We start from the raw sequence: 26674 nt of genomic DNA on the forward strand, positions 1-26674 counted from the left end.
TTTTAATTTCGCATGATTCCTGGGGATGGGGAGAAGAGGGAAACTGCTTCTGTCTCTTGAAAATGACTACTGAGTTACAGAGCCAGGCCACCAGCATTGGCAAAGGCAAACCCTGTTTCAGTTACTAGAAACCAGACGTCATTCTTTGTGCCACCCACAATCTTCCGATACCTGGGTGTGAGGGCAGTGACAGCATGACATTTCAGTAAAAAACCTTATTCTAAGCAAAGTTTCCTTTGGCTCACAGTGAAAAGTGAGTGCCAGAGGAAGCAAGTGAAAAAAGGAAATTACATGCTAAAATATCCTTTTTAGGAAATGGCTAGAGTCACCTCAGAGTAAACCTAGGACAGTACACAAAAATGCCCATTTAAAACTGTCTCAGTTATAGTAGTTATGTTAAAAACAAAATTCATGAGGTAGACTCTATTACAAACATCTACCTTTCCAAGAGGTAGAAGAGATTGAGAAACCAAAAGAGATTTTGTGAACCATAATACCACTCTTGTTTTTTAATTTTGGGAAAGCCAAATATCAATAAGAGAAAGGTCAGTGCTATGATAAGTTATGAAGGCAGTGAATAATGAGGAAAAAAATATACTCTATAGCGTAGATGGGGGAGCCAGTGTCAGTCATAAAAATATAATTTAAAATCTCTCTTGTACTTTTCCCAGGTCCTCAAAACATGCTCAGGCAGTTGTTAGAACAACTGGGGTTGAAGCCCAGCTCTGAAATTTCTCTCCTATTGATCTTGACCAATGCTCTTAGCTTCTCAACCTTTGTTTCTCTATTGGGAAAATGTCAGTGATGATGAAGGTGATAATGATGGTGATGATGGTGATGATGATGGTGATGATGGTGATGATGATGGTGATGGTAGCTGTCTCCAGATTTGTTGTTAGAATAAAATAATGTATAAGAAAGTGCTTTGTGACATGAAAAGTACTACAGAATTCTAAAGTACATTTTATTTTTTAGAGGCAATGTGGTGTATAGAAAGGGCATCTATTTGTAATCAAAAGATCTGCGTTTGATTTCCTGGCTCTGCTAATTCTGAACTGTGTGCACTTGGTTGAAAGTCCTTTCAGCCTTCTGAGTAGCATTTTGCTCATTTATAATATCGTTGTTATGAGGATCAAGTAAGAGAATGTGTGATATAGTTCTATAACAAATGTAAGCTATTGTCATCAGTAGCTTTTGATAATCTGTTTCTTTATCCTACCTCCTTAAATTTCCACTTTTCCTTCTTTCTTTACTTTTCTTTAAAGTGTGCTCTGTCTCAATTTTTAAACACTATCGTTGCTCTGTATATCACTGCAGTTGGAGTTCTACTTCAATCTCTTTACTGAAACAGTCTTCTTGTAATGCACACTAAACAGCAGATCCAATGGTATTTTTCCAGCATTTCTTTTCTTTCAGTTTTTAACACTTTCATAACAATCTCCTTGAAAAGGATCTTCCTCTACTTCCATGGTATGAGATTATGTAAGTTCTACTTGTCTGATCCTTTTTCTGGGTTTTGCTGGCCAGCTCTTCCTCCTGTCCTTTGAAGGTAGAGAAGGTCAATGGCTTAGTGTCCATTTCTCAGCCCTCTCCTCTCTATGGGGAAATCATCCTCCCCTGGAATCATTTTTCCCCTGGAAATCAGCCACTCTCATTGTTTCTGCTGCCATGTATATCAAGTTTTCCCAAGTTTATCTCTAGCTATGGCCTTTCTCATTAGCTTTAGTGTCATATCGCCAATGATATGTCTCTTCATTATCTAAAAATCACTCTTTCTAAAATCAAACTACTCCACTCATTGCTGCCACACTAAACTTGGAAAAAACTCAATCTTATATACAATATTACTCCTTGGCTGGGAACCCCTGAGTGGTTTCCCACAGTTCAGTGGAAAGTCCACACTCCTAAGCCTGTTGTTCAAGGTCTGTTACAATGTGAGTCCTGCTCACTTGCCTAATATTACAGACTAGCAACCTCTTCACAAAAGCCACCCCGTGTCAATTCCTCCTTAGGCTTTCCAAATAAACCCGGTGCACTTCCACACCCCATGTGGCTTTGCATACACCATTTCCTCTTCCTTCTAGCTTTTCTTAAAGCCCAGTCCACTGGTTCATATCTTCCATGAAAATGTCCATGGCTGTCCCACATTTAGGAAGCATGCCCTTCCCTGAATTCTGAGAAATACTTGGCAGAGAAACAAAAATCTGAGCTTTAATATGAACAAAGGTATTTTACAAAGACATTTGATGCAGCATAGTATAAAAGAGCAAAAGGCAAGAATCAACTTAAATTTCCAGGTTAAATAAATTATGTTATGTCCATTCATTCAATGGAATATTTTTAGCCATTAAAAAGAATAAGTAAACTTAAAGTCTGATGTTAAAAGATGGTCTCCTAGAGAGAACTCCTAACCACTTCTTGTTTGGCATTTCTCAATTCAAATTGATTTTCGTTCAAATTTTTAATAAGCCTCTGTTTACCTTTTAACGGCTCTGGTGTCAGAGGGGAAACCAAAGGAGACCCCCAACAGTCCACAGGAGCAGTGAGCAACCAGGCATAGGTATCTGTTGAGACCTCGAGCTTGCTGCTTTCTCTCTGCCTCTGGAGGTTATGGGTAAGTCCCTCTCAAATCCTAGCACTGCAGTTTTTATGTTATGAGCTTGCAGACTTTATATGAGCATTTCTTTTTCCATGCTGGGTCCAGAAACCGGCTTGAGTTGGAATGAGTTAGACTTAAAAACCAGACTGGGCTCAGGAACAGACTGGTTCCAATTTAGAAACCAGACTGGATCAAGGATCAGACTGGGTCTGACTTAAAACTGGCCTGGGTCCAGTGGGAGGTCTCAGGTGAACAGATTATGTTTTAAGGCTGAACAAGGAGGTTAACTATACCAAAGATAATCTTGAATTACATTGGCCACAGTGGAGAACTTTAAACCTTCTTAGATAAGCCTATCCATTTATGAGCTAAACTAGAGGAAAAAGTGTCTCAGCCAGGCACTCACTATTAAGGGTAGAGGGACAATTATTTTTCCTCCTTTACAGTTACTGGTGACCAGGATGAGACCCCTGGGATGCCTCACTCACTCTGGAGTCTGCAGACATCATCCCAGGAAAACTGGCAGAAGCCAGCAAAGGGTGAGCATTTTTATTAAAGCCAGCTCCCCCAGATCTCTATCTGTGATGCCTGGTTGAAAGAAGAAGGTAAAATTTCACATTGCCCCTTCCTTTCCAAATTGGCAAGAAAAAAGGTTATTGATCCTTTCTCTTCCAGGGACAGAGATTACCTTCTTGTCCATCTCATTTTTCTGTCCTGAGAAATTGGCTTGGCAATCATCAGGCTGGGGGCCTCAAAAAGATAGCCAGGTGGACATATGGGTTATAATCCATCTGTGGCTAGGGTCCTACTATTGCCAGCGCTCAGGGGAATTGTCTAAGTCTTTCTTTCTTTTGGCTATCTTTGGGAGTAGCTCTGGATGTTGTGTTCATGGGATAGTTCAGTACTGCCAGGAATATATACTGTTTGTCTCACTCAAATCTGACAAGATATTTGAAAGGATTTTTTTTTTTTTACAATTAGCCCTATAGTCAGAAGTTGGCCAATTGGAAGCTGATTTTCAGAGACTGACAGGAACTATTTTTTAGGCTTTCTCTCCTAACTTAAAATAAAACTATGTACCCAGAGGGAAAGAAAAACATTCTGAAGCCATTGTAGAAGGATTTACTGGAGCATTCCAAAGACACACAGCTTTAGAACATAGGAATCTTTTGATTTCCATCTTAGTTAGAACTCTTCTCCCTGATATAAAGAAGCAAATTAAGAGTAACGTAGTTGGATGGTTGGGTCAGCATCTTGATATTCTGGTTGCAACCCAATCTTTTAAGGAATTCAAAACAACTGTCTAACACATTGAGTCTTTATAAGAACAGAAATGTGACTCTAGAAACAACTCAAAGCCCACCTACCCTTTTTACCTATTCCCATACTTCCCCTACTTATCTCAAAAGGCTTGCAGATATTCTTTTAAAATATCTGGATTTAGGAAACAAAAGCCTTTCTTGGAGAAATTTATATCTTTTCTCTTTGCCTTTGAGATATAAATGTTCTACCTGGTCTTCTCTAGGAACCCAAAGCCATTTCTGGAAATGTAAACTTCAGGGAAGTAATTCTTATCAGAAAAAGAAGGGATCTGTTTTGGAAGTTAGGCGAATGAAAAATCTTAAAAGTCTTTTCCACAAATATTAGTAAAAGCTTTAGCTATCTGAGCAGGTAACCTTAACTTATTTTATCTGCCAGAAACAATTTAGATCCACCTGTTCTTTAATAAGCTAGTCGGTTTTGTATTATCTTACCTGTCTCATGGCTAAAATTTTAAAACTAAAGCTGTAGGATCTCTGCATCTGTCTGTACGTTTATGTATATCTATTTTTGTGTGTTATAGATTTGTGATATTTTCTACCTTCAGATGGTATTGCCAAAACTAATGTGTAAAGAGCTCTATTAATTGGCTTATAGACAAACAAGCATTTATATCAGTCAAGTATACTCTCAGAAATCCAGAAACTAACCAAAATTTTTTTCAAGTTCATTTGATCTAGGATAATCTTCAGTAAATAAAAGGTTAAGTTTTTTGGTTTAATCAAAACAGCCATGTGGTTAGAATTAAATATAATTCTTTCATCCTACCTAGGTTTACTAAAAGTCAAATAAACTCATGTTATAGAATTTGTCAGCAAGAAAGATAACTTAAGAAGATGGTTATCTATTTAATGCCTCATGAAATTTTCATGAATATTCTAAACAAAATTGTTAAGAACAAATAAATTAAATAGATGTAAATAAGATAAACGCTTACAAATAAAATTTCAACATTATGCTTTATGGTATGCCTACTTAAAACTAGCTTCTAAAATCTTTTTGGTAACTTGAAACCTTAAGTTATACTGAGAAAAGTTAAATGATGGATATTCATCGAATAGCTAGATAATTTCCACTGAAACATTAATCTCTGAACATAGCTTTATCTACTTTTCACTTCCTTTATAGAGCAACTTAAGATATTTGGGTTTATTAGTACACGTTTTGTGCCACAGTGAAAAATGTACTGAGGAAGAATATACTTCCAGAAATCATGAAATGTATTTATAAATTTGCCAACCCACGGAATGCTAGTATAAGACACTCCACAGTTGCTTACATCTTAGTTTCATCTTAGGAAAAAAGGTTCTAAGTATTAAGAATTCTAATCGACATATGCAATTAAAACTACTTAGAAAATGTCATGGAATTGAACCTTGGGTCCACATCCCTCAATTCAAAAGGGCTTCTCCAAACTCTTGGAACTGCATATCAGCTGCAGATCTAAAATTAAAACTGACTAAGAAGGTTCCTACCTAGAGGCAGATGGCATCTTGTGGTAGCTTTCTCCCAAGACCACAGATCAAGACCTTTATCACCAATATGAAATATTTATTCCTTTTGCCTTTTCACTACATGCTTTTTATCTCTGTTAATGCAGAGGAAGATAATGCTCCTTAACTCTGGCAACTGTTGAATCTACCGCTAAGGCCATAGCTCAACAACCAAAGCCTAAAGATTTTCTTGCTCAGGTATATTTAGCTAATAGAACTGCCTTAGATTAGTTACTGGCTGAACATGTGCCTCCTGCTGCCCCTGGATCAACATCTCTAGTGTTGTAGCAAATACAGGGAATTAACAAACAAGCCACTTGCTTAGACAGGTACATCCTTTGATTTATTTGACACCAACTAGTCTGATTTACTGGGGCCCTGACTACAGAGTACACCGCAGTCTCTCAGTATTATCCTCCTAACAGTTATCCCTGCAGTCTCCACGGTGTGCTATACTCTCTCAAAGGTCATAAATGCATATTCACAGCCATAAGCAGTACATTTGCTGGTCTTACTATGCTTGGAGAAACAGAAACAAGATGAACAATGAGATGCACAGCAAAACAATGCTTCCATGGATATGACCTCATAAACTATGAGTTACGAGACAAGAGAAACTTAACTCTGATAGTGACAAAGAGTGGCATGATACCAAATTTTTGGTCAATTTTTCACATACAATTCCCCCAAAGGTGGGAATTGTTACATTATTTTAAAAGGAGGGCATCAGACTGAGGTGGCTCTAATGTCATGGCAGCTTACATAAGCAAACCAAAATCTGTGCCTATAAACGCTTCAAGGTTACAAATCAAAATGTTAAGGATGACCACTCACAAACAGCCAACTAGGCTTTAAGCTACAGCCAATCAATAATTTCCTTTCTTTCCTTCTGCCTTTTCTCTATAAAAGTCTCTCCCTGAGCGGCTCTTGGTGGAGTGCTCCTAACCACGTCTAGCTTGGCACTGCCTAATTGGAATCAATTTTTGTTCAAAGACAATCTTAAAAGTCTCCTAGATATAAATGAAAAATGTAAAGTGCAAAAGTCTTTATGGTATGTCCTATTTGTGTGAAAAAGAAAACGTGTAATATATACATTCATACATAAGTATGTATAAACCTTTACCCTAGAAGGCTTCCTGAGAAATTTAAAAATTGTCACCTCTGAGAAAGGGGACTGGGGGTTATGGGAAAGAGGGTGATACTTTTAAACTTCATACACTTCTATACTATTTAAATTCTTACCATGTGTCGTTTTCAATTAAAATAACTACGTAAAACTAAAGGAATATGCACAAAGAGTGGAGAACTATGAAAAAATCCAGATTTTGCCTCTACCATTTGTTAGCTATGTGGTTTTGGACATGTCACTTAAATTTCACACATTTGTTCTGATGTTGTAGTTTGAACACAGACCATTACTCACTTAAGATTTAATAAAACTAATGATGGTAGTTCATGGTCAATCTGGGAAATCACAATGCACAAAAAGAATTTTATCTTTTGTGAAATATTGTGAAAATGTAGGTTCTGGGGGAAATCATTGTCTATAAGTTGGTAACATCCTGGGAGAGACAGGCTGCCTCTGTGCAAACCATACAGTGACGTGAAAAGGGTGCACATAGAATCTAGGCCTATTTCCCTTTAGTGCACAGCTCTGTCTAGAGATCTAGCCGTCGCTATCAATCTGACCTGAGGGTGAAATGGAATGCATGTGCCTCTCTCTTGTTTAAACACTGGGATGGGCGGCCGCAGGACCAGGTCCTGGGTGGTCTTTCTTTACCTGCTGCCCCCGCCATGTGCTCATCCATGCTGAGGAGGAGCTCCCAGGCAGCTGGCTGGATGTCTCCATACATCTCCTCTGTCAGAATTGGTGCTGCCTTGATTAGCAGAGATAAGGGAGCAGGAGACAGGCTCATCACCTGGGAAAAGAGGGAAATGATGTCTTAAGATCTTTGAAGACAGATTGCTGTACTCCTCTTGAAAGTTACGCGTCACTTCCCCCCTCTCTGCTTTCCTTAAATGACCTTAAAATACTTTCTAAAGTGGGGACATATTTATTGGCATGATGTATCATAAGCTTTATACCCTATTAGCTGATGTATAATTACCTCCAAATCATATGAATTTTATAAAACTTTCACCACAAAAACTAATTTGCAACCACCTAGGAAATAAACTATAGAATAAGTATAGCTCTATGAGAAGAAAGGACGCCAGTCAATACGTCTCTGTGTTAAAAGTCCTGGTGGACTTTCACAGCATCTTATTTTCCTTCCTATTGGGAACTGATTTCCACTGGAAATTGTGAGCCGCCTCTAATTCACAAAGGAGTTCCATTCAGAAAGTTAGTTTTCTAAGCCAGTGAACTTGGATGCCATTTTCCCTTCAAAACATTATGCATTGTGGTTATTGCTCCAGGTTAGCCCACAGAATCCTATTTAATCCATTATTTCAAATAACTTAGGCGATAAATAGAGGTTTGGGGCAAGTCTAGATCTTTAACCATCATTTAAAACGATTTCTAGAAAAACATGAAACTTTTTTCTTTTCTTCCCTTGGGAAATGTATTATGATTTAGAGTTTAGGTTGTAGTAACAATATAACTGTGTCAAGCACTGGATAAGTAGGTAAATTTACTATCTCTTTTAATCCATGCAATAGTTTTAGAGATTAGGCAACTAAAACTGAGAGAAATTAACTTGCTCAAGGTCCCAGAGCCAGAGCAGCAGGTATAGGATTTGAATCCAGATTGCCTCGTTTCCAGACCTGTAAGCATCACTCCCACACATTGGTGGGAAGCTGGCTCCACTGGAGCAGAGAGAGTGGGAAGAGGCATGGTTCTCACCAAGCTCCGCAAGCCTCATCTCTATGGACGCTGGCTGTCCAGCAAAAACACCTGGTAGCACTCTTGCTCACCAAATTAGAGGGTCCTTTATGCCAATACTGTGCCAATTGGCATTGCATGTTCCAAACATCAGTAAACAGGATATCTGGAGTTCCCTCCCTATTACTCTGTGAACATTTCCGATCCACATGTCAATACCTGTAGTCTGATGTATTTCAGCATTCCAGAGTCCTTTTTCCCCTCCAGGTTGGCATCTGAAACTCTCTTTTTCAGAGAAGGTGTCCTCAGGCATGATTTATCCGAGCACTGGAAAGAACATGAGATAGGTGATGAAGAGTGTCGTGCTCTCTCAAAACCCAATGGTGCTGTTTTTCCCCAAATTCACCAAACAACCAACTTCTAATGCCACAGATGATTTATGGGCCTGCACATTCTGAAAGTGATAAAAGCAATTAATTTTGTAATGAAAAGGGGGCTTAGGTGTATTTAGCAACAAACTCCTCTTTTACCACCGAGGAGACAAATCTAGAGAGCTGGAGTAGCTTGACCAAATTGCAAAGCTGGTTATCAGCAGAACAAGGAAAGAACAGGAGCTCCTGATCTCCATTTTGGGGCTAATAATATTCCACCAAGCTGTTAAAAACACAAATCTTTTAAAATACTGTCAGTTAAAATCTACTCTCTTTAATAGTCTCTTTAAAGGGTTGGATATTACAAGTCGCTTCTTCAGAAGAGAAAATATTTCACAGAGGAGTGTTAGGAAGTGAAAGATAAAAGATTCATCAAGGAAGTATGAGTTCACAGCATCCATCATCCAGGTAAAGTACTTTTTTAAAAAACCATACTTGTCTGTTAGAGGCAGCAGCTCTTTCAAATTGTCCCCTCAATCAGGGTCCAGAATAGGCCTGATTCATCTGCATACATACGGAGGAGACCATTTCCTCCCCTGACTCCCTAATGCCAAGGAATGAAATGGACAGAGCAGCTGGGAGAATGATCGCTCCAGTGGTGGCAGGCCCTTGTTTATTTATCCTGAGTCCTGATGCCTGCATTTTTGCACTCCAGGCTGGGCAAAGAAGGAATCCATCCCTTTGCATAATATAAATACTCATTTGTTTTTCCAGGGCCATGTCAATGAAACACTCTCTCCCTCAATGCCAAGGGAAAACACTGAACTCCTTAAGAATTTTTGAACAGAGCTTCACAGTGTTATAGATGGAGCTATTCCGAAAGAAAAAGCAAATCTAAAAGTACATACATGTTCCAAGAAAGTCTTTCAAAACTCTGACAAAAAGACCCAAGACAATGCATCTGTTATGTGACTGGTAGGGAATGAACTTTTAAATGACTCTACTTGGAAACAAATGAATCAGAGCTCTTGCTGTGTTTTCTAAAGATAAAAAAGAAAAGTGGAGGCACACACTTGGGAACACATAATCATTTGGGGAGAGAAATCTTGCTTGGGAGTAAATATCATCTGGGGAGAGAAATCCTGCAATGCTTCCCTCCCTCCCCACCCCCCATGAATGTAAAAGCAAAACATAGCATAAATATCATGCCTATTTTATATACTTTGAAAACTGTTCTAAAATCATACATGGCAATCACTTCCCAAATAAATGTAGGGGTGTATCTGACTTACTTCTTAAAAAGTCAAGGTATTTAAAAAGGGGCATCTTTCTGCTTTTATTCTTTTTATTGATTAAAAAAAACATGTAAATTGCAGAATATCCAGAAAATTAAAAAAAAAACTATGAAGAATAGAATAAAAATCCTGATAATCCCCAACTTAGTGATGGTCATTATTTGGTTCCTTTCAGCCTTTTGTCCGCCTATGCATCTTAGCAGAGCTGTGACAATGCTATGTATGTGGTACACAGTTTTAAACATTTAGCTTCACTATTATTTTATGCTGAATATTCCCCAGGTCCCTACAGTTATTTTAAAATATGATTTTTGAATTTTAAAAATATTTTTTTGCTTTCTCCTTTGGCTGGACATTTTGTCTTTTCAGGGTTACTTTTGAACAATACTTTTGATTCATCTATAGGAATTTTAAGCTGGCAGATACAGAAAAATATTCAGAAGGAAAAGGACAAACATGTATGTCTGTTTCTCACACTCTGGGAAATGTAGGTTTCTGTTTAATCCTGTCTGTTGGGGACAGAAGGTATAAGTCAAGCTTCTTAGATATCAAATATTTAATATCCTGTCATGCTTCCTTAAGAACCAAGGTGTGTTCTGCTCAAGATAATTAGGATGTTTGTTTTAGTGGAAAGGGAAGGGAATTGGAAAGCCTTTTACACTAGGGTGATGGGCTAGTAACTCTTCTTGAGTGACTTGCTCAGGCCTGAAAGGTATTAAAGATTGGTACACGTGTGATGGGCACTTGGGTACACTATGTGAGGTCCCTAAAGTCCTCTACTGGTGTGACACTGACTCAGACTAACAAAGTTATCATCAGCTGCTTTTTGCTTTGGTAACTCGGTATAAAACTTGGCTAGAAGAGGGTAAGAAAATGGATGGAGTAGAAAGCTAGTTCTGAAGGCATCTGTTGGTTATTAGTGGTTCTTGAAGAGGTAGGAACTTCACTCGACTTCAAGATGTGTGTTTCCAACCACCATCTACATCAAGCAGGGACTGTAAAAATAACCAAAACTAGTAACCCAAGACTGTAACCCAAATCTGCAGAGCATTGAAGACTAGGCTGACTAGAAGAACAGGATTTATCACTAACAGAGGATGTCATTCATTGCTGAACTGATCTACCAGAGGGAGATGTGGTCAGTGAGAGGCAGTTATATAGTCCCAAGAGCTGGCAGGGATACTGGGACATGCTTGCTATGGGATGGTATAGAACCTGGACTACTGTCGTTTTCTTCTACATATGTATCTTAGATATATTCATTATAATTGGCTCCCTCTTTCCTGTCCTCATCCTGACCACTACTGATAGAATCTGTAGTGCAAAACCAATCCTTTAACTGGCCAGGGAATTATCACATGTGGTGTTTGGATCAGAAAGAGGAGGGGCTGGTCCCATCAAATTCCAGTCCTAGGTAATTCTGGGACCGAGTCTGATTCATTTAGTGACGGTTGCTGGGGCTGAGAAATAATGATGCAACCTTGGGATTTCAGTCTAAGTACAAGATGAATAAAGCAGGGGTTACTGGTCAGGGGACAGAGACGAGTGAGCAGACAGAGATGATGCAGAAAGAAGCAGAGATGAGAGACTCTGTCCACTCTGAGATGGACAGCAGCTCTGGATCTCATTCCTTTGAGGCCTGACTATATTCCCCACCTGTCCCTGGTTTCATGAGATTCTGCTATATCCTTTAAAGAAATGCTAATTATTTGAACAAATTTCAGTGGGTTTCTATTCCTCACAACAAAATATTATTGACTACAGAGGCATAATACATAATTAGTATAAGTAACAATTTTACTTATTCATTTAATAATTCAAGTATGTTTATTAAGATTTAAGCACATGCCAGGAACTGGGCTAACTTCTGAGGATCTGCTAAGGAGAACCGCCCCCACCCCGGATACTGGCCCTCCTGGAGCGCGTATCTTCCAGGAGAGACAGCTAGCAAACAAGCAAACAAATGAAAATTCAAGATAAGTAGAAAAGGAGATACATGTCATGAATGATGATAACACAGTGGAAATCATGAGGTATTTAAAATTTGCAAAATTGGAGTCAGCTGGCTTCTTTGGGAAAGGGAAGGCCTCATGTTTCTGGAAAGAAACATGCCAACAGAAGTGTAGTATTTCCCCAAAGGTAACCCAGACCCTTTGTGTCTCATATAGCTTTGACACAGGGGTTATGTATGTCATGGTGAAGAGTCATTCTGACCCATGAAATCAAGACCTAGGACTTGGTCTTGGCCTCACAACAGTGTTTTCCATAGATTCAGAAAAATATTAGTCCTGCAGGAAATCAGTTGGCCTCTTGCCATTGACATTGGCTTCACAAAATTTATGGAACTCTGCCCTTTCGTTTTTCAGGTTCGTATAACCTTTTATTTACGGCTAAAAGGAAAAAATGTTTTATCCACCTGCTTCCATCAGCAAGCACTAATTGAACATTTACTCTATTTAGAACATAGCATTAGACAAGGCATAGCTATATGGGAAAAATCAAAGAATTCTTTGTTGAGTTCACCTTTTGGTGAAGGTGATATATATATCATGATAATTTATAAAAACCTCTTAAGTTTGGATGTGCACTAAAACAGACTAACAGAATGTACAGTGAGTCTCTGAGCACTGAAATGTAGATTAGCACATTGTTCAGAGTTAGATGGGTTACAAAATGTACTAGCTGCCACAAATATATTCGCCATAAAAACCAATTAAAAAGGAAACAGGAATGAAATCCCAATTGCTCATATGTTTCAATTTTAATCAGAATCACTGCTTTTATTCTTGATTTATTGCCTACTCTGTTTTCATCTGGGCTCTGGAAATGTGGGCATTGTTCATTTATGTGACAGATTCAGAACAGACAAATGGAAACATCATGAGAGAATTAAAAAAAAAAAGCTTGAACAGGAGGCTTGCATTTTGGAAATAAAATGTTTATCACAGAAGACTCAATACATCTTTTCAGCTCTCCACTTGCATGACTAATTCATATGTGTTAAGGTTAGGGAACACTTACTCTTGCTTTACTTCCCTTTCCCTTTCAGAAATGTAAGCAACATATAAGGTTGGTAACCTTTTCTGCTGCTTCAGGCCAGTGTTCTGGATGGGCCAGAGGTGAAGGGCACACATGAAACCTCATAGAACCCTACAGCCACTCATTCATTCGATGTTATTGGCCCTCTGCTATAGTGAGGTACTCTGCTGGTATCACGCAGGATGCAAAATGTGTAAGATTGCCTCAGTTCTCAAGAAGTTTTGTAATTAATTGAGAATAGAAATGAGGATGTAAGCAGCCCCACTTTGCAGCCAGAGTGATCTTAAAAACCTCTCAGTGCTTGGCACTATTCACAGGATGAAGACTAAAATCCTTCCCAGGGCCTTGGAGGCTCAACCTGGTCAGCTCTCTATCTGCTCATGCAGCCTCAGCATGTACCATGGTCCTCTGTGCTCCATCTGCCATCCTTGGTTCAAAGTCTTATTCATAAGATCTCTCAGCACAGAGTGTTTCTCCTTCGTTGTGCTTATTGTTGTTGCAATTTTACATCAACTTGGGTTGTATATTTGATTAATTTCTGTCTCTAGACTAGACTGTGTGCATCATATGAGGGTAGGGCCATGTCTCTTTGGCCATTATTATACCCAGCACACAGTATGGACTCAGCATGGTCCAGAGGTTCTCTAAAATTTGTTGAATAGACACATGGATGGATGAATTAATGAGGGAATAATTGAATGAAGGATGTGAAAAGCACAAGTAAAACACCACTGTAGTTTGGACGAAGAAGAAACAGAAAACATCATTAATCATCCACCTGCAGTATGCCCTGTGGTGAATGCTAGGGAGATTGGAAAAAGGTTTCAAGGAGGAGGTGGCACTTGAGTTGGATCTTGAAGGATGTTTGGGTTCAGCCACATATAGATTACAGGTGAAGATACAGCTGGAGCAAATGTATGGAAGTAAGAAATCTCAGCATGTGTATGGTGAACAATGAAGATTAATTTAGGTTGGCGTATTTTCACAATTTTCAACATAGATGGTTTTCTTCTAAAACTAAGGGAGTTTTTACATGAAGGAGAACTCACCTAAATAAAAATAGGTTTTCTTTGGATGTAGTGCCATTTATGTTTGAGATAGATATATATACATGTATATATGTAATGTATGTAGACATGTATGTACATACATCCATGTATCAAACATAAATGACATGTATATATACATGCATATGCACACAAACATATACATAAATACATATTTTTCTTTTTATGTTATCACTTAGCAGTTCATGCAGTTTTCCCACTTGATTTCCCCTCAGAATTTGGGTAGTTTGAATACCAAGATGCAACAGAGCCTAGTTGAAAAAGCCCTGACTTTGATATTCCATGTTTATAAATTAAAGTCTAGCTGTTCTAGATGTGAACTATGGACAATCCCATCTTTCTGAACCTCAACATTTTCACTTGTAAAATGGGGGTAAAGATTATCTCCTGCACAAGATTTGTAAGAATCAAAAAGTACTTTGTCAATGGTGTATACCTACCTTATACTCTCATACATATGCTTCGAAAAAAATACTAAAAGGTAATATCCTAGAAGGCAAATTAGCACACTTATGAGAGTCAGGAGATACATTTTTTTTCCCTTTAGGAGCTCTTGTATTCGCCAAAATTTATCCCATGTACCCATATTGCTTTCATAATTTAAAAAATTGTAATTAAACAAATCCCTTTCATGAATGCTAAAGCATTGCAAATTGATAAACAACTCAACTGTGTACTCTTTGTTACTGCTTATACTCTCTAGTTCGATTTGTGTTTTATTGCCATCCTCTCACCCCACCCAACCTGGCTCACAAACTCCTTAGTAGCAACAGAAAGATCCTCTACTCCTACTTAATTATTTTTTATCTCTCCGAGAATATCTGGCTTCATATTGTGCCAACCGCAGGTGCCCAATGAATGCTCATTGAAATGAATAGGTATTATATAAAAATCTCTTGGCAAAACCACTTGTGAGAGGCAGCTGCAGGGGCGGCCAGCAGTATGCAGTGGAGAGTCTTGGCCATCATGCCTGCTCAGGGGCAGATGGGTAACTTGGGGCATTCCTGGCAGGAGCATGGCAGCCCTGGTTAACGTCCTCGTCTTCTGCCAGCTCAGCTGTTCAGCTGTTGGGAAAAGTGCAGCTGAATGCTTTGAAAATGTGATAGTTTCTTGAAGAAGTTCCTTTAGTCGGATTTGACTCTATTATTTATCAGTGAACAGTCAGGCCATTTATTACTTATTTCTTGAGATATAACTCTATCGATTTCCTATTACTGCTGTAACAAATTACCACAATCTTCCTGGCCAAAAAAAAAAAATAACACAACTTTATTATCTTAACAGTTCTCTAGGTCAGAAGTCTAAAATGTGTTGGCAGGGCTATGTTCCTTCTGGAGACTCTAGGGAGTCATCCATTTCCTCGTCCTTTCCAGCTTCTCGAGGTTGCCTGAGCTCACTGCCCTGCATCCCTCTGACCTCTGCTTCTATCGTCACAGCTCCATCTCTGCCTCTGACGACATTCAGCCCACTCGGCTAATCCAGGATAATCTCCCCATTATAAGATTCTTTATTTACACAGGCAAATTCCCTTCTTGTCAGGTGAGGTAACATATTCACAGGTTCCAGGGATTAGAACATGGACATCTTTGTGGGGACGTTATTATGTGTACCCCAACAACTTACCACCAGGGCCCCTTTGAGTTCATATTTATCTGTAAAAATGAGACAAAGCCCAGGAAAAGAGTTGAGTCTATGTTTGCTCATGGACTTTTTTTGCACCCATCTTCTATGTTTGCTCAAAATTGCACAGATCTGTAGCCTGATTGATACAAAAGCAGTTGGCTGAAGTTCGCATTTCCAGAGAAAAGATGGTTAAAACATCATTTTCCCTATCACTGGGATATTATCACGTGATCATTCACTCACCTCTTTCTGCTTCTTGCCCCGGAGCGCCACGTTGCCGACGCTGTTGCTCTCTCGGAGGGGGTCCACAGAGTCTCCGTAGAGCAGCTTAATGGCCCTGACAAGCCGGGCACAGGAGCGGCTGTGGTGCAGGTAGCAGTGAGGGTGGCAGTAGTCAACGTGGGTGCAGATGAAGCTTTGCTGATTGCACAGCAAGATCATGACCTGGAACACAGACATCACCGAAGCTCAACCAGGCAACCAGGGTACAGACCAACTGCACAACTATGTGGGGTGGAAGATGAAAAGTCAGAATGTCAACTTTCCTTAATGGGTCTTAAAATCACAATAATTCCACAAGAGAATAATAACTCCCAGAAGAGAACAAAGCGTTACAAGCCTTTATGTACTTAGCTTCTTTTTCTCCCTGGATTCACACTTGATACAAAGTTTTTTTTGAAACAATACAAGGTTAAGTGATCTTCAAAAACTTAATTATCGGGGAGTGTATGACTCCCAAATATTTTCAAACGAAGATTCTGAAGTTAAAGTATATTATTTTTTCAGCTCTTATGCTGTAGAAGGAGCCAGTAGAAAGGCAGAAACTGATGAGAAGTTCCATCTCAAAGGATTTGGTTAGCCTTTGACAGCTGTGGGATATCTTTAGTTCCAGCCCACTTACATGGAACTTGAATACATTTCTGCATCTTCCAGCCTGGCCTCTAACATTCAACTGGACCTTGAAACCCACTGTAGAACTTCATTTCTTCTCTCTACAAACTAATTCGTTTTCAGCTTTTGGGCTATTCTAGCTCTTCACTCATGGCTTGATCTGGCTCCAATCCTCTTATCTCCTAGACTTCCCAAGTAGGATTCCAGAAAAGAACTCAGCTGATTTAAAGGATATGGTTATTTTAGGAGAAAGAATGAAGGCCCTTGAGTTCATAACTTTTTAAAAAAACATATTTATTTATTTAGGTTGCACCAGGTCATAGTTGTGACACATGGGATCTTCTTTGTGCCATGTTTTGTTGCCGCGTGCAGGATCTTTAGTTTTAGCATGAGGGTTTCTTAGTTGCAGCATGCACGTGGGATCTAGTTCTCAGACCAGGGATCAGACCTGGGACCCCTGCACTGGGAGTGTGGAATCTTACCTACTGGACCACCAGGGAAGTCCCAAGTTTATAACTTCTTAAGTTGCCTTCCTAAAAAAGGCAGTAGCATTCCTAGAGCTGCAAGTTTAGTTAACTCTGCATAGAGTAATCTTTTGAATGATTCTATCCTGCATGAAACTATTTCCCATCCCAACACCTAACTTGTGAGAGATCGTGTGCTGTATTTGGATGGAGAACATCAAGCTAAGTCTACATGGATAAGACCAATCAAACCTATTAGGCAGGGACTTCCTTGGTGGCGCAGTAGTTAAGAATCCGCTTGCCAATGCAGGGTACACGGGTTCAATCCCTGGTCTGGGAAGATCTCACATGCTGAGGAGCAACAAAGCCCTTGCACCACAACTACTGAGCCTGCGAGCCCCAACTATTGAGCCCACAGGCCACAACTATTGAAGCCTGCGTGCCTAGAGCCCATGCTCCACAACAAGAGAAGCTACTGCAATGAGAAGCCCACGCATCACAATGAAGAGTAGCCCCTGCTCTCTGCAACCAGAGAAAAGCCCATGTGAAGCAAAAAAGACCCAACACAGTCAATAAAATAAATAAATAAATTTTTTAAAAATAAAATAAAAAAAAATAAAACCTACTAGGCAGGGCTGCCATGCACTTCCTTAGGAATGAGAGGCCTTGCTTACTCTGAGACAAAGGTAAACAATGATAGCAATGCACCCCTGTCAAACTCTGCTAACAACCCCTCATACTCTTTAAAGTTTTCCAAAAAAATATAGGTGTTGTCTGAACAGAATATCCAGATCTCTCTCAAGATTCACTGAAGATCCCTGATATCCCTATTTATACTGATATGCAGCAGGGCACAAATAAAAACTGTAAGGCTTCCCTTGTTATTCTCAAATCTGGCCAAAAAATGGTTCTTTGACTAATAAGATGGACAAACTTCTAGCAAGACTGATCAAAAAATGAGAAATAAAAGATAAAACCTACCAACAGCAGAAATGATAAAGGCACACCACTTTAGATCCCACAAAATTTAAGATGATCTTAAGAGAATATTATAAATAAAATTTTCTAATAAATGTGAATATTTGGATTAAATTCACAAATTCCTAGGAAAAAAATCATTTTGTCCAAACTGTTTTCAGAAGACAGAAAATCTGAATGGTCTTAATCATATTACATAAATTAAATCTGTAATGAAAAAACTTCCTACAAAGAAATTTTTAGATCTAGAAGCTTCTACCAGTGATCTCTCCTATTATTTCCTTTACTTAAAGAAGGAATAACTCTGGTCTTACATAAACACTTCCAGAGGGTTAACACTACACAAAAAACTAAAAAGCATTATTGAATACAATTTAAGAGATCCTAAATGAATGATGGGACATAAATTTTGGAGGATAGACCATTCTACATTAGAGGACTTAATATAATAAAGATTTTAATTCCTCAATTTTAACAATCTTTATATTTAATATAAGTCTGCTGTGGAAGCTTTTTTATGGAAATTAAAAAGGTGATTCTAATAGAAATGGATATAGCCAAGAATAGACCAGGTTATCCTGAAGAAGAAGAACAGAGCTGGAGGATTTACACTTATGTGAACAAAAGAAACCAGACACAACCGAGTACCTAGCATATGTCAACAATTATATGCATTTCAAAAACAGACAAAACTAACCTCCTGTGTTAGAAGTTAGAATGTGGTGGGATAGAGGAGGGTAGTGACTGGTAGAGGGCCCGGGTAGGGCTTCTAAGGTGTTGCTAATGTTCTTCTTGACCTGGTGGTGGTTACACAGATGTGTCCACTTTGTGAAAATTTACTGAGCGGTACACATAGGCTTGGTATGTTGTTTAATGTGTAGGTTGTACTTCACTAAAAAGTTTACTATAAAAACAGCTGTCTCAGAGATTCTCAAAATCAGCCGGTTCTGGGGATCAGCCAGTTCCAAAGGCACAGCACTGTTAATTCTGGGCATGCTGTACCAGCCAGCCCTTATCGACCCTACCAGCAAGTCAGATTAAAATCAGAGGAGACGGAGACATTCCATATCTAAGATCAATAATAGTGCTGCCAGTACTCTGCCAACTGTGGATCTCACATCATGCTTCCTAATCTTTCTTTTCCTTTCTTTACGCCCAGCTCAAACCTTGAACTATAATCTGTGCTTGGAATTCCCTCCTGCCTGTGCCCTCTGGAGAGCCCTTTGAGATGTGGCCTTCATCATCTTAGAATCTTCATGTCCTGCTTTACAATTTGATCTAATACAGACTCAAGACTGACACAGGACCTTGCTCTCAGCATTTGTGGTGCCCTGTGACGCCTTGCCTACGTCACTCAGGCTCTCTTGACCACCAACCTGTCCTGGTCCCTCAGGGTTTTCCCTGACTTATATTGACTCACAAGACAACCATAACAAAGCACCTTTGGTCTTAGATAGGCTTCAAATGAATACAGTCCAGCAGAAGACCACTCTTAGGGAGTGTCCAGAGGTTCCGCTGAAATGTAAGCCTATAGTTCTTCTAAGAGGCTGGATTTGATCGATGTTTTTAGTATAGTCTTCTGTCCTCCCTCCACAGATCTTCCCCAATGCCAAAAGAAATTGATCTCAGGGCTCCTTCTGAGATTTCTACTTACATGAAGCCATGACATGTTCCTGTGGTAATTCTCCTCCATGCCGGCTGTACTCATTCCCTCTGGCTCAATGCTGGGCTCACTTGCACTCCAAGGACTCCCTTCTTCAAGAGAAAAATACCAAGAAAGGTTGTATAGTTCTGCCTCCCTGGAGAGCATGTTGCTATGGTATCGTGGTCCATGCTTTTGAATCCTAGGGCAGACTACCATGGCCAACGGGTTACAGGGCATAGCATCGACTTTAGTGGAGGAATATTAATAGGAGCTGTTCCCTTCATCACCAGCTGAACTGGCAATTACAAAGACATTTAGGATCTCTGTTATGGCGGCTTGCACTTTGAGACATGGGAGCAGAGAAAAAACAGAGTCAAGTCCTTGAATTGCTGAGATGAGCAAGTTATTGGTTGAGTGTGCCCAAATCCATTCCGGACTGCCCAGACCTCACAGATGTAGTTAATTAGGGACACCAACCAACCTGCAGTGGCCACAAAGGGTGCTGCTACCTCCACTGCTGCTGTGACTATGGCTAGTGCTACTGTTCTTAACACACCTGGCTTTGCTATCAGAGCTCTTTCAAAGATGGGTGGTACCTTGGAAAAACTAAGGGAATTTGGAAGTAGCTGTGCCCAACTGTGGACAATCCTTTGTCCAAACTCCTCTCTGCAGGGAATTGTGAAGGAGACATGTCACAGGAATTCTCTACTTAGTATACTAGATAACAAAGCTTTGTCCTCAAATCTACAAGCTTTCCTGGGTATTTTCTACAACAAAACTAGTTTGGATAGTTTGACTTGACTGGCTAGGCTAAATTGATCAATTTAAATAATTAATTCAAATAATATTTTCCCCCAAATTAACTGATGACACTGTTACAGCTCAGACCTGTAACAAAAGGTGTCACAAGGCTTTTTCCTATTGTCTCCTTAAAAAAATAAGCTGAATCTTAACTAATGCATAAATTAGCTATTTTCAATGGCAAGAGTGAGTAGGTGGAGAAACATTTTCTATTTTAAATTCGCTTTGCTTAGATATCCTCAGTTTCTATTTCAGCAGGCTAGATTGATAATTTATCCACATTTCCTGACTGACTTCTGAAACAACTTACTCAGAAAAAAAGAGCTTTCCGTTTTGGTTTTCATACAGGGACTGAATGGCAAAGACGATGTACTGCAATTTTTACCTAACAAATTCTAGGCATGTCTGCTTAATCTTTTTCTTGTCTATTAAAATGATGATCAGAGCCCACAGGACTAACACATTTTGGGGTTCAGAGTCTCTTTGGGTCCTATAGTGACGATCTACAACTTGAATACTCTGATTGTATATAAAGCTTACTCTCAGGAGTTTAACACACTTTACAATCATCCCTAATTTATCTTTAGAGCATCCTTTCAGAATAGGCAAGGATACACAGAATTATTCTCATTGGGTAGCTGGGGAAAAGAAATGCTTGAGAAGTTAAGTGACTTGCTGAAGGTCACTAACTGTCAGGTGTAAACAATCTTTCCTTTCTGAAATTTTGGTTGTTTTTCATGAGAAATCGACTTTAATTTATAGAAGACTTTAAGCCAGCTGTTCCCAAGGGAATGTCTACATTTTGATTTAAAGGTCCTGACCAGAAGAATAAAGGCACAAAGATCTAGATTTCAAAACACTGTCCTTGTCATGAAAGTGTTTTCTTTCCCTACTGTAGACTCCATATGCTCTCTGCTCAAGCTGTGGTCCTTGAACCAGCAGCCTCAGCTTTACTGGGAAGCTTGTTAAAAGTGTACAATCTCAGGCTCTCCTCCCAGAGATGCTGAATCAGGACCTGCGTTTTAACAAGCGCCCAGCTGACCGTGTGCACAGTAAGGTTGGAGCAGCCCTGCTGAAGATGGCAACATATTTTATAGGGACCAACGGAGTACTCTAACCTGTGACTCTGCCCTCCACCTGCTGATATGTAAGAAAATGGACTGGAGCTGTTTGGGATTTGGGCTCTGCCTTCCTACCCCCCACGTCCCTGCACACCCCACTCCTCTATGTTACCTAGGTCAGTGACAGTGTCCCTGCTCTGGGACAGCTGCAGCTCCTCAGCCTCAGACTCTGAGTCCTGCCGTGATAACTTGCTGCTCTTTAAGCTGCCGACCCGGCGAATGCTGGACAAGGAACCCCCCTTCTTCACCTGGAAACTGCGGGTTCCTTTAATCTGGAGCAGGCGGGAACCTCCTATCCTGATCTTCCTGCTGGGAACTGTATTGAAAGAATAAAATAGGGCTTTTTCCCCTTTAGTTCTCCCCAGCCAGCGTTAGAGCCAAGCTCTCCCCAACTTGTCCCTGAACAGCCTTGTCTCTGCTGGCCGGGATGAGCAGCATGTCTGGACAAGGAGCTTCTCCCAAGCCCCAAGTCAGGCGGCTTTGTTGGGTGGGCAGGAGGCTGGATCCACCAGGAAGGGCTGGTGCAGCTTCTCTCTTGGACATACAGCTCATCGGTGCTGGGAACAACCTGCTCTCTCTCTGGCCCAGAATTCACAAGCATGAGCCCGCCCTCGCCATGAAGTCCTCCGGGACCGTTAGTACATTCACACAGCATCATTGCTTGATTCAACAGAAGCACCAACAATTTGTTCTTGTTTTTCTTTTGAAATGGGACTGACAGACTTATGAGTTAGGGAAACCCCTGCACAGAAAACCCCTTCATTTGGGAATACCTCATTAAGAAATAAAAACAAGAGGCGCTTCTCTCTCCAACAGTCAGCAGTGGGTTCCGCTCAGCTCCTCAGCAAAGGCACTAAAAGATCTGCTTTCAGCGGGGTGCTTTGGGTGAACATGAGTGTGAAATGGTTCCATTTTCAATGCACCTAGTCATTTCATAGCATCCTCCTCTCAGTCAAAAGGGTGGGTGAGATATGAGTCCAAAAGTTGCAACACCCTGAGCCAACCTTACAGTCTACATGTACCAAGAAGAACATGCATTACTCCTCTTTAGTGTTCTGGAAGAAACAGTCATCAGTGAGGCAGATAAAAGCGTAAGAGAAACACGTTCAACTTGAAACCTACTTTTTAACCAAAAGCATCCTCATTTCCCATAGCCCCTTATTTCCCACACCTCCTTCTTTTTCCTTGGAAGATTTGGTGTTGTCATTCATTGATATTGTAAGGGTGATTTTGAAAGTTTTTAGGGCTTCAAGCGATAATCAGGAAGGGGCTGTTTTGGTAAGGTTTCCTTCTTAAGACATGAACAAGATTTCTTACTAATTATTTAAGGCACAGCTATTAATATTTTAGTCCCAATCAGGAAGATTGCATTTTAGTCTCAAGTTTCTCACTCACAGGAGAGTTAGCCTGTGACTGGGATAGAGCTCACACTGCTCTGTAAAATGTTAATTAAGTGTATCCTTTTAGTGCCATATGAAGGAGCCTAGAAGAACTCCTGTTGAATAATGTGAAACGTTTAATCTCTGATTTACTCTTATGATGGAGAAAGACTAAAATTATCATCACTCAGCTGGCAAAGGCTTCATGAGGTCCCTGAACACATCTGGATAGAATTTCACATCTAGACAGAAGATCTTGCAGCACAGTTGAATACACTCCACAAAGACCATAATGCTCTATTTTAATTGTAGCACAAAACTCATCCACTGTATTTTTCAGTATTATTTTTAGGCATAATTGAGACTTTATGACTTATCTGAAATGCATCTGAGACAGAATATACTTATCATTTTTAATGACTATTAATACAATTTATGTCAAAATAGGTTGGGAAGCAGAGAAAAAGATTAAAGAAATAATTTAAAAATTTTACAGAGGCACACTTTGGTATTCTTTGCCTAATTTCATGATATTTTTCAGCCTACAAATACAGCAAAATAACCCCAAATTAATATGATGTGAAAAAAATTTAATTTTGAGAAACAGTTTTACCACCAAAGATAACTGGAGACATCCTATAGCACTAAAAAAATAATGTTCAGAATTATGGCATTGGTCATTTACAAAGGACATAGTAGTTAGAGTTCAGATTTGGTAAAGCACATGAAAGACATCAGTTGAGATTGTACACCATCGAATATTAGCCTTTATCTCCATGACAACGAGAACTAGTATGAAAGTGAAACAAATTCATCTAAATTGGATAAAATATCTTTTTTCCCTTTTTCTCTTATACCACTTTATATCCATCAGCAAGTCCTGCTGATGCAATGCCTCAAAATACAGGATTTTGAAAGCCCCGTCACCTATTCCCTGGACTAAGGTAACTATCCAACTGCTCGCTCTTACCCCGACTCCCATGGCTTGACTCACTTTTTAAATACATAAGTCATAAATACAAATATTACATCACTTTTCTGGTCAAAACCTGCCAACAGCTCTCAGACACATTCATATAGAATTAAATTTCTAACCATATCTACAGACCCTATTTATTTGCCCTTTGCCTGACTCCATCTCCTACCACTCTTCCCCCAACTCATTCTGTTGCAGCCGTGTTGACCTTCTTGCCCTTCTTCACGGGCTCCAAGTTCATTCCTGCATCAGGGCCTTGTTCTCACTGTCGTCTCTGTTTGGAAGACTCTCCTCTCAGCATGGCTGGGTCCTTCACATCACACAAGTCTTAGCTCAATGTCACTTATGACTACAATCCCTCCTACTTCAGGTCACTAACAATTCTCTGACCCTAACTTGTTTTTTTCATACTAGTTACCTCTACTTGAAAGCCCAGAATTTAATGTTATTCACTATTACCTTATTAACTATTAGCTAATACAAGCTAAAATATATGTGGGAAATTTTCCCTGTTCATTGCTGTATTCTAGGAACCTGTAATAGTGCCTGGTATACAACAGGTGCTCAGTATATGTCTTGATGTCTGTATTCCAGAACGCCAGTCTTAGTTTGTTTCTGGGATATGGATAAAATGATCTGATAGAGCTTGCTTGGAGATGTTAGGCAGACATTTTTAGTTCTAAAAATTATTTCACGTTAGTTTTCCTTTGTAGAATCCAAATTGTCTTCAGGTTGTTTATTTCAAGAACTGACATTTTTAGATGTTATACAAACAGATGGTATGAAATTTTAAATAAAATTTTAATAATCTGAGTTAGCAGGGTCCCTGTGGTCCCCATTTTCACATCGGCTTAAGCATCTGGTATCAGCTTGTTAAAAGGATTAAGGAATATTTAGGAATCTTCGGGAAGTTTCTTGCCAACTGGTAAAGGACATTTTATGAACATGCTCTCATTTTGTGTATACTTTTAGTTTTCTGCTCATAATTTATTAAATAACTTTCATATAATCATATAGCCATTCTATGAGGAGAAAACATTACATATTTGTGTGTTTGACCGTTAAAGGCAATTTACATAAATGATACTCATGAAATTAAAGTGTTCTTAAAAATTAATCTGAGATGTAGTTTACTGTATGTCGATTGTATGTCAATAAAAGTTCTTAAAGGAAAAAAAACAAGTTAGAGAAGAGCCTTATACAAGGTAAAAAAAAATTAATCTGAGGTCTTACTTTTTTAGATGGTGTAGAATTTACTCTGCTGAAATTTAACCATGTCAGTATTAACAATTTTTATTTCAACTACTTTAAATAATACCTAACATGATAATTTTGAATGAGAAAAAAATCCCTGTGGGATATGTTTAAAAGATGGAAGTTTCACAGAAACAGAATCGCGAACATAGAGAACAGACTGGTGGTTGCCAAGGGAGAGGAGGTTGGAGGAGGCATGGAGTGGGAGGTCGGGGTTAGCAGATGTAAGATATTATATATATAGAATGGATAAACATCAAGGTCCTACTGTATAGCACAGAGAACTATATTCAATATACTATGATAAACCATAATGGAAAAGAATATTTAAAAAGAATGTGTGTGTATATATATATATATCTGAAACACTTTGCTATAAAGCATAAATTAACACATTATAAATCAACATACTTCAATTTTAAAAAGTATTGATAAAAAAGATGGAAGTTTCTCATCATACATAGTCAGCCTTGTCAGAAGTAGTAGTATTTGAACAAATCTTTTGATACTTCTTCATACTCATAAATTGGTAAAACTTGGCTAATGCTTCCTGCAACATGGCTTCTGTTCACCATAAATGCAACACAATATGATATAATAATAATTTGCATTTTTAAATGTTGTGACAACAATATGATCTTGAAATATTAAAAAAGTTTTTTTTCAGACTATATCCATTCCTTACAAAATTTTAAATATTTTAAACATGTTGTGTTTTCTTTATCTAGGGCTATTCCTTTTTTTAAAAAACATATATATATATATATATATATATATATATATATATATATATTCTTTTTCAGACTATTTTCCATTATTGGTTATTACAAGACATTGAGTATTCTTTCCTGTGCTAGACAGTAGCGGTCCTTGTTGTTTACCTATTTCATATATAGTATTGTGTATATGTTAATCCCAAACTCCTAATTCGTCTCTCCCTGCCACCTCACCCCCTGCTACCTCACCCGCTGCTATCCCGTGGTAACCACAAGGTTGTTTTCTATGTCTGTGAGTCTATTTCTGTTTTGTAAGTAAGTTCATTTGTATCATATTTTAAGATTCCATATATAAGTGATACTGTATATTTGTCTTTCTCTGCCTTCACTTAATATGATAATCTCTAGGTCCATCCATGTTGCTGCAAATAGTATTATTTCATTCTTTTTCTTTATGGCGGAGTAATATTTCATTGTATGTATATGTACACATCTTCTTTATCCATTCATCCTTCGATGGACATTTAGGTGGCTTCCATGTCTTGGCTATTGTAAATAGTGCTGCAATGAACATTGGGGTGCATTTATCTTTTCTAATTAGTTTTCTCCAGATATACGCCCAGGAATGGGATTGCTGGATCACATGGTAACTATTTTTAGTTTTTTAAGGAACCTCCATACTGTTCTTCATAGTGGCTGCACCAATTTACATTCCCACCAACAATGTAGGAAAGTTCCTTTTTCTTCGCACTCTCTCCAGCACTTATTATTTGTAGACTTTTTAATGATGGCCATTCTGACTGGTGTGAGGTGATACC

At 39.0% G+C, this 26674-nt stretch overlaps 1 protein-coding gene across 3 annotated transcripts in view; it reads right to left on the reverse strand.

The window, feature by feature from the left end:
- Nucleotides 1–26674, reverse strand: part of UNC80 (unc-80 homolog, NALCN channel complex subunit) — a 208004-nt gene that overhangs the window by 71224 nt on the left and 110106 nt on the right. For 2 of the 3 annotated variants that reach the window (XM_057745745.1, XM_057745746.1), the window contains exons 27-30: nt 19619–19719; nt 15875–16075; nt 8456–8563; nt 7193–7331 (exon numbers count right to left, since the gene is read on the reverse strand). In XM_057745745.1, the coding sequence (XP_057601728.1) occupies nt 7193–7331; nt 8456–8563; nt 15875–16075; nt 19619–19719 (549 nt within the window). Of the gene's footprint in view, nt 1–7192; nt 7332–8455; nt 8564–15874; nt 16076–19618; nt 19720–21643; nt 21848–26674 lie in introns of all 3 variants that reach the window. The other variant, XM_057745744.1, reaches the window with a different exon arrangement.

Source organism: Hippopotamus amphibius, chromosome 8, assembly GCF_030028045.1.
Source record: "Hippopotamus amphibius kiboko isolate mHipAmp2 chromosome 8, mHipAmp2.hap2, whole genome shotgun sequence".
NCBI lineage: Eukaryota > Metazoa > Chordata > Mammalia > Artiodactyla > Hippopotamidae > Hippopotamus > Hippopotamus amphibius.